At 37.3% G+C, this 9,018-nt stretch overlaps 1 protein-coding gene across 1 annotated transcript in view; it reads right to left on the minus strand.

Moving 5' to 3' along the window:
* Positions 1 to 8,225: 8,225 nt before the first annotated feature.
* Positions 8,226 to 9,018, minus strand: part of LOC111790089 (cinnamoyl-CoA reductase 2-like) — a 1,949-nt gene continuing 1,156 nt past the window's right edge. Inside the window, exons 3-4 of the mRNA XM_023670891.1 lie at positions 8,585 to 8,937; positions 8,226 to 8,497 (exon numbers count right to left, since the gene is read on the minus strand). Of these exons, the coding sequence (XP_023526659.1) occupies positions 8,332 to 8,497; positions 8,585 to 8,937 (519 nt within the window). The 3' untranslated portion in view covers positions 8,226 to 8,331. The remainder of the gene's footprint in view (positions 8,498 to 8,584; positions 8,938 to 9,018) is intronic.

The following is a 9,018-nucleotide window of genomic DNA, read 5'->3' on the forward strand; positions in this document are numbered from 1 at the left end:
GGGAGAGTCTAAAGAGGACAATATCAACTAGCGGGGGACATGGGCTGTTACAATGTACATCATCATATAACATCATCACATCATCATATTAAGTCCTCACATCATCATTTAACATCATCACATCTGTGAATGTTTGCTGAATCCACCCCACTTAAATTGTGGTGAGGGTTCTCCTATTTATAATCATTTACAGAATACAGAAATATGGTAAATTACAAATAATATGGAAATAACAATAAAAGAAAAGAATAATAAATGAATACAATATATTTGCCTTTAATAAAAAGGCAAATATGGTAAGCCGTAATGTAAGACAAATATCTAGATATTTGCGTTATAATGAACGGTCAACTATCCTTAACACCTCCCCGCAAGCTGAGCGTCGGATTTGAACGAACGTGAAGCTTGGATTTGAAAAATTCAAAGAGAGGTTGAGAAATACTTTTTGTGAAGATGTGAACAACTTGGAGAAGAGAAGGTACATATTGTGTGCGAAGTTTGCCAATGATAACAAGTTCTCGAAGAAAATGATAATCTAGTTCAACATGTTTGGCCCGCTTGTGAGAAACGGGATTAGAGCTAAAAAAGAATAGCACTTTTATTGTCACATAAGAGTAAGGGCTGCTGTGAAATAGGGACCTTGAGGTAATGCAAAAGATGCGTAACCCAAAGAAGTTCAGCAGCAGTTGTGGCAAGAGCACGATACTTAGATTCACAGCTGGAGCGTGAGACAGTAGGTTGCTTTTTGGCACTCCAAGAACTGAGATTGTTACCAAGATAAATAGAATAGTCAGATGTAGAACGACGAGTATCGGGACAACCAGCCCAATCAACATCTGAATAAGCGACTAGCGTACTAGGAATAGTGGATGGATGAAAGGTAAGACCAAAGTGGAGTGTTCCTTTGACATAGCGAAGAATACGTTTGACAGCAAGAAAGTGATCTGCAGTAGGAGCATGTAAGAATTGACTGACAGAATTGACTGCATATGCAATATCTGGATGCGTAATAGTCAAGTACTGAAGGGCGCCAACAAGAGATCTGTAGAGAGTAGGATCAGAGAAAGGAGAACCATCAGCAGTCAGGTGTTGAGAAACAACCATGGGAGTGTGAACTGGTTTGCTATCGAGCAACTGAGCACGAGTAAGAATATCTCGAGCATATTTTAACTGACTAATAAAGAGACCATCAGGAATGGGTGAAGCTTCAAGACCAAGAAAGTAACTGAGAGAACCCAAATCTTTGGTAGCAAACTCAGAATGAAGCTTGCGAGTAAAGCTGTCAATAAGAGATGAGTTGTTGCCGGTAACAATAATGTCATCAACATAAAGAAGCAAATAGATAATGTTAGATTGCTGATGAAAGACAAAAAGGGACGTGTCAGCGCGACTGCAAGAAAACCCAAGTGTGAGAAGAAATGAGCTAAAACGCTGAAACCAGGCGCGAGGAGCTTGCTTTAAGCCATATAGGGCTTTCTTTAATAGACAAACATGAGAGAAAATTCGAGGATCAATATACCCAGGAGGTTGTTCCATATGAACACGTTCAGTAAGAGTTCAATTAAGAAAAGCATTCTTGACATCAAGTTGTCGAAGAGACCATTTATTTGTGACTGCAATAGAAAGCACAACACGGACAGTGGTAGCTTTGACAACCGGACTGAAAGTGTCAGTGTAGTCAAGACCAGGAACCTGAGTATAACCTTTGGCAACAAGACGAGCCTTGAAACGCTCGACGGATTCATTGGGCAAATATTTAATACGAAACACCCATTTAGAGCCCACGATGTTGGTGTTGGTAGGGTGAGGAATCAAAGTCCAAGTATCATTTTGTTGTAATGCTCGAATTTCTTCATTCATGGCAGCAACCCAAGTAGGATTCTTAGCTGCAGATTTGAATCCTTTTGGTTCAATGGATGCAAGAAGAGCAGAAAGAAGTCCAGATGAGCCCAAAATACCAAAATTTGCTGGATGACGAGTCTTGAATATACCAGCTTTGGCTCGTGTGATCATAGGATGAGTGCCCAAAGAAGAGAAATCAACAGGAGGTTTAATAGAGGTCGAATTAGAAGTCGAGGGTGGCAAAGTGGAACCTGCAAGAGAAGTATCAACCTGCACAGACTCATCTACAAGGTCAGAACAAATATCACACGGGGATGAACTGGATCGAGGAGTTTGCGGTGATGAAGTGGTAGGGGGGGATGAATCAATATGATGAAAATGTGGTTCTAAGAAATTTGAAATAGGAATAGAGGAAAGAGGTTGGGTCTGGGAGCTAGGGATAGTAGGAAAGTGAGTTTCATCAAATTGAGCATGACAGGTGATATATAGCTTAGTGGTGGCGGGATCAAGACAGCGGAACCCTTTATGAGCAGGACTATAACCCAAAAAAATACAAGGAATGCTGCGGGGAGAAAGCTTGTTAGGCATATAATCACGCAAATAAGGATAAACACGACAACCAAAGGGATGAAAATTGTCATAATGTGGAGTGTAGCCATAAAGGAGTTCAAAGGGTGACTTACCTCCAAGAAGTGGAGTAGGCAACCGGTTGATAATATAAGCTGTAGTGCTGAAGGCGTCAACTCAAAAACGAGGAGAAAGATGTGAGTGAAAGAGAAGGGCCAAGCCAGTCTCAGTCACATGACGATATCTTCTCTCAGCACGGCCATTTTGAGCAGGTGTATATGGACAAGAGAGTTGATGGTGGATGCTAGAATTACGTAAATGAGTTTTGAAACAAGTGCTAGTAAATTCGGTACTTCCATCACTTTGAAATACCTTGATACGAGAAGAATATTGATTTTCCACAAAATTTTGAAATTGAAGAAAAATATCAAAGAAATCAGATTTAAATTTTAAAGGGTAAAGCCAAGTGAATCGAGAATAATCATAAATAAAAATAACATAATAAAGAAAACCCGAATTTGATTTGACGGGGGAAGGACCCCAAAGATCACAATGAATAAGATCTAACACATGAAACGACCTGCGTTCATGGCGGGAATAAGGCAATCGATGACTTTTCGCAAGCCGACAAGTATTACATAATGATGAAGAAGGCAATAAAGACGTAAGAGAAAGATGACCTTTTCTATTTAAAAAAGAAATAACAGAATAATTCACATGACCCAGACGAGCATGCCATAAATCGTATGAAGCACGTAAAGATTTGTTTCTAAGGACTGAAAAAAAAGCAGAGTTGCCACGCTCCAGCACATATAGCCCTTCATCTCTTTTATCGGTTGCTATCACCCTTCCTGTTTGACGATTCTGGATAGTAATAAGATTATTAGTAAATATAACGGAGAGAGGAAAATCAGACGTTAATTTACTTATGGAAAGAAGATTTTTAGTGAGATAAGAGACAACCAAGACATCTAATAAGTGAATTTTTGGAATAGGAGAAAGAGTATCGGTGTGGGTAATGGGTAGGGATGCACCGTTTCCTACGATCACCGTTTCCTACTGATCCAAAATAGATGGGTCGGCAGTCATATGGGCCGAAGCCCCAGTGTCCAGAAACCAATCGGCAGCATCCGGTCTAGCAATAGAACATGACGTGTTAAAGGCTGCAGCAAGGTGAGTATGAGAAGAATCAGGTCGAACATACCGTTGGTTGCAGCGGTCAGCATAATGACCCTCTTTGCGGCATATTTGGCAGTAAGGTGGTCGACGACCCTGACCTGAGTGGGTTCGTCCTCGATTGGAAGAGTTGGTTTATGGGAATAAGAACGACCTCGCTGGTTGCTAAAGGAAGCAGGGTGACTTCCATGGGTGCGACCACGATTAGTGGCTGTGAATGCTGTAGAAGTGGCGTAAGAGGACTCAAAAGGAGCGCTGGAACAACTCAAAACTTTCAGCTTTAGAGACTAAATCTGCAAAACAGGGGATAGGGGTGAGAGCCATATGAGCAGTAGAAAAAGCTGAAAATTCGATGCCGAGTCCACGAAGGAACCAATGTACTTTATCAATGTCATTGACAGGTTTGCCAATGGCATGAAGTTGGTCACATATTGTTTTGAAGGCACGAACATACTCAACAATAGGTTTGGTGCCACGTTTCATCAGCTGCAAGTCATCCTTGAGTCTCAGTTCACGAGCTTTCAAATGATGGTTGAACGTAGTTTCCAACGCAAGCGAAACATCATGTGCAGTAGAGAGACCAACGACAACAGCCATGGCTTCCTCGGTGAGAGAGGAGAGCAGGAGACAGAGAAGTCGTTGATCGGCTGCTCTCCACGCAAAATATTTGGGGTTGAGTGTTGAGGAGGTTTCTTGTTCAAAGTGAAGTGGTGGTACCATAGTTTCATCAACATAGTGCAGCATGTCTTGACTCTCAAGGAGAGGGAGAAGTTGGCTTTTCCAAAGAAGATAATTGGAGGAAGAAAGTTTGATGGTGATTATATCGATTAGAGTGTTGAAAGGAAGAAGATGATAAGAGGATTCGGAAGCTAGAGAAGAAAGGATCAAGGTTGTTAAACCGAAAGGGCTCTGATACCATGTGAATGTTTGCTGAATCCACCACACCTGTTTGGTGGTGAGAGTTCTCTTATTTATAATCATTTACCGAATAGAGAAATATGGTAAATTACAAATAATATGGAAATAACAATAAAAGGAAAGAATAATAAATGAATACAGTATATTTTCCTTATAATGAACTGTCAACTATCCTTAACAACATCATCATATAACATAATTACATCGTCATTTAACGTCATCACGACACATATAGCATCATCACGTCATCATATAACACATCACGTCATCATATAACATCATAACATTATCATATAACGTCATCACATCATCATATAATGTCATCACATCATCATATAACGTCATCACATCATCATACAATGTTATCACATCATCATATAACATCATCACATCATCATACAATGTTATCACATCATCATATAACATCATCACATCATCATATAACATCATCACATCATCATATAACGTTATCACATCATCATATAACATCATCACATCATCATATAACGTTATCACATCATCATATAACATAAAACATAAATGACAAGTGCAAGGGCCGCTGAGCACGTGTCGTCATACATAAGATAAGTCTTCCGACCGAGCCGATAGTAAGACCACTTGCCTGATTAGCTTAAACTGGTGTTACAAATTTATCCTTAATGAAAGTTCGATTTTGTACTTTGAAATCCAAATCAACCTATGTGAGCGCATGACATCAATTTCAATTTCAAACTTCTGTCAAACTATTTCGCTAAGTTTTACCATGGTTCATGTGTTAGACTTAACATTGGACACTTTGCATGATTAGAGTCTTGGAAGTATATATATATTATTTTTATTAAAAATCTCATTTTCTGCTGTTATTTATTTTAAACCTACTAACAATTTAATATTATCTTTGATCTTCCCTTTGCTTTTCCTTCCATTTTTTATTTTGTTCATAGTTATTTATTTTATTTTATTTATTTATTATTATTTTTTTTTTTTGTTGCCAATTTTAATAATTCTTACTTTTTCTTTTAATGATTGATTTTCTAAAACTCATAAAAAATTCTTCAAAATGGTTGTTATTTAATTTCTAACATAAAAGTAACTGATTGCAACCAAATTAATATAATTCCATCAAAGAAAAAAAAGCAAAGAAAAAAAAGGAAAGGTAAAATATGACGACTAACCTCTTCAAATCTTCAAATGACATCNTTTTTTTTTTTTTTTTTTTTTAATTTAAAAAATTCTAGTTTTTATGGAGGAGCCCGTGTGAGAGTTTAGGAGAGGGATAAAATTAGTTATTATTAATTAATTAATTTTTTTTGTATCATTGTTCGAGGAATGGAACCACAAAGGTTGACATAATATTTAGTCGGCACAAGAGGGTCGTCCAAGACTAGAATGACTTTATAGTTCTATGGAAGGATCTGCCAACTAACCTTCCATGGATGATATTCAAATTTGTAGACAACATACTGTCACCAGGCTATTATAAGGCAGTGCCTCAACCTAAAACGTCGATCATTCATTGCGTAAGCAAAGCAAGCTACCTAAGTCAAATAACAGAAAGGTTGGAAAACCTTTACACACTCCTAGGGGTAAGATTCAGCTTAGAGATCTGATTGGAACTTCGAGGCCTCCCTACATGCTTAGATAGTAGTAGACACTAGGCCTAAACTTCTTAGAACATAAAGAAAAGTCTGTGAGTACCTATTAGGTGAAGGATGCAACGAGAGCCTACAAATTGGTTGAGTATTTTTATACTCACTCATTTCTCATTTGTTTTCACGTAACTCTATTCTTGGCCACCTCTCCTCCTTTCTATGCTCCGCAAGTGGGGGACGGCTCGACCGCAGGCAACAACGTCCGATGGGGCCTTGCTCCGACCTGAGCTATGCAACAACGAGATCCCCCTTGATCTTTGCCGGATGTGCTTGACGGTCCTTTTCCGGAACCTGACGAGAATGAATGAAAGAAGGGAGACTCCTTATTCATGAGGTACTTGATTATCAAAATCGAAATAGTCTCGTCCGTCCGGTTTGGTGCCAGTTGAAGTGAGGAACATTCGATCATTCCATCAAACTTTTCTAAGTTAATCTATACTAAACTCATAAAATTTGAATAACACAAAACTGCTTCCTCCTAGCAAAACTAATATTATTTGTTGAGAAAAAAAAAAAGAAACCTCTAACTTCTAATGCAAGAATAAACATAAAACTTTTTCTCTTAAAAAAAAAAAAAAAAACTCAATAATTACACACAAGTCTCTCTCAAACTCCAATTAAATAATAATAATAATAATAATAATAATAATAATAAATAAATAAATAAATAAATAAATAAAAAGTATGGTTAATTCATCTGAATTTGTGTACACGAATCTCTCGAAATTAATAGTTAATTCATGTGAATTTGTGTACACGAATCTCTTGAAATTAATAATTTATAAACATATAGATATTTTATGGTGGGACAAGAGAGGAGAACAAAACACTTTTGGTAAGGGTCTGGAAACCTTTTCTAATAGACACATTTTAAGCTTTGAGAGAAAATCTGAGAGGGAAAGCCAAAGAGGACAATATGTGCTAGCGGTGGACCTCGGCTGTTATAAATGGTATCTGGTAGAGCCAGACACCAGACGATATGCCAGCCTTCTGGCTGTTCCTCAAAGGGGGGTTGACACGAGGTGGTATGCCAGTAAGGACGTTGGCCCTAAAGGGGGTGGATTTGGTAGCGGTCCCACATCGATTGGAGAAAGGAACGACTGCCAGCAAGGACGCTGGTCCCCGAAGGGAGGTGGATTGTGATGTCCTACATTGGTTGGGGAGGAGAACAAAACACCGTTTATAAGGGTGTGAAAACCTTCCCCTAGCATACGCGTTTTAAAGCTTTGAGGAGAAGTCCGAAAAGAAAAACCCAAAGAAGACAAAATCTTTTAGCGGTGGACCTGGGCCGTTACATTACAGCACTTAAATCCCATCGCTATCTTAATCATTTCTATATAAAAACGCTCTCAATTTAGGTCAGATTTTTCTTAGAGGAAATTATGCAATTTTTATAATAATAATAAAAGAAAGAAGTATTCCAATATTTGTATAATTTTCTAAAAGTCCATTTGTTTACACAACAAAATGTAGGATTTTTCTCCACCAACTCTTTATCGTGGAAACTTGGCCAACCTTAGCTGACTCACCTACCCAAGGACACCTCTTTTAATTTTTAAATGCTTCTATTTTATATTCTCCACTAATTTATTTTCTTAACTTTTTCCCCATATTTTTTTAAATTGGAAAATAATATTCATTCATATGAAAATATAGAAAAAAAAAGGGTATAATTCTATGTTTTAAATAAAATTAATTTTTAATTTAGTCCATAATACACATAGGACCTAATTACCCATTGAATCATTATTTTGACTCAACTCATATCCTTAATTTGGTTTAAGATTATGTATAGTCTCAAGTCAACTATGAATTAAATAATTGATTCATATATAATAAATATTAATTGATTTGACGTAATTTTAAGAGTAGGTTTGAAATTAATATTATATTTGGAGTTGTGAAAGAATGAAAGACTTAATTTTAAAGTCAAATTTCAATTATAAAAAAGCGATGCCATTTTCTTTAGTGGGTAATTGGTGTAATGTGCATTTTCATACACAACTCAAATATGGCGCAACCACAACACATTTCCAAGAAATTGCATTTACTATATTTGGTCAAAAAAAAAAAATAATACATATATTGAATTAATTTCCCATCATATTCTTTTTTTAATGTAAACTAAGATTATTTTAAGTGTCACAAATTTTGGATATTAAACTTGTGGGAAAGATCAATGCTGAAGTTGGGAGGGCAGAGGAAGATGACCCTTTTCTTGTAAGCTCTTCACTGTTTCATATATGCATTGTTTGATTGGTGTGAACTCCATTCCCAATGACTTCAATTTCTCAACACTGTATTTATAAGGCTTCTTTCTGGGATTCACCTCATCAGAACACCTACACAAATTTCACCAAATACAACACATTATTCTCAACAATCAAAGCGCCTCCAACATGTGAGTATCTATGAGGAATCGAACTTACTTGGTTGGAAGTGGATATTGAGGGAACAACTTAGCAAGAACATCAACCAATTCTCCACGATGAAGCATGCTCTCAACGCATATATATCTGCCTGAGGCTGACGGAGTTTCATAAACCAACACATGGGCTTTGGCCACATCCTTGACATCAACATATCCTTGAACTGCATTTACATATGTCTTGGCTGACCCTGTCAAGTACTTCATTATATGAACCACGCTCGCATTCACACCCTCTTGCAATAGAGGCCCCAATACCAACATTGGGTTCACCACTACTAAATCCACTCCTTTTTCTTCTGCCACGGCCCATGCTGCCTGCTCTGCTATTGTCTTGGCATAGCAATACCAATTCTGTACATAATTTCCACACTTTAATTTCATGTATTTTTATAAATTTGCCAATTTTTTCTTACTTAATTAAAGGTTTTTTTT

This window comes from Cucurbita pepo, chromosome LG03, assembly GCF_002806865.2.
Source record: "Cucurbita pepo subsp. pepo cultivar mu-cu-16 chromosome LG03, ASM280686v2, whole genome shotgun sequence".
Lineage (NCBI taxonomy): Eukaryota > Viridiplantae > Streptophyta > Magnoliopsida > Cucurbitales > Cucurbitaceae > Cucurbita > Cucurbita pepo.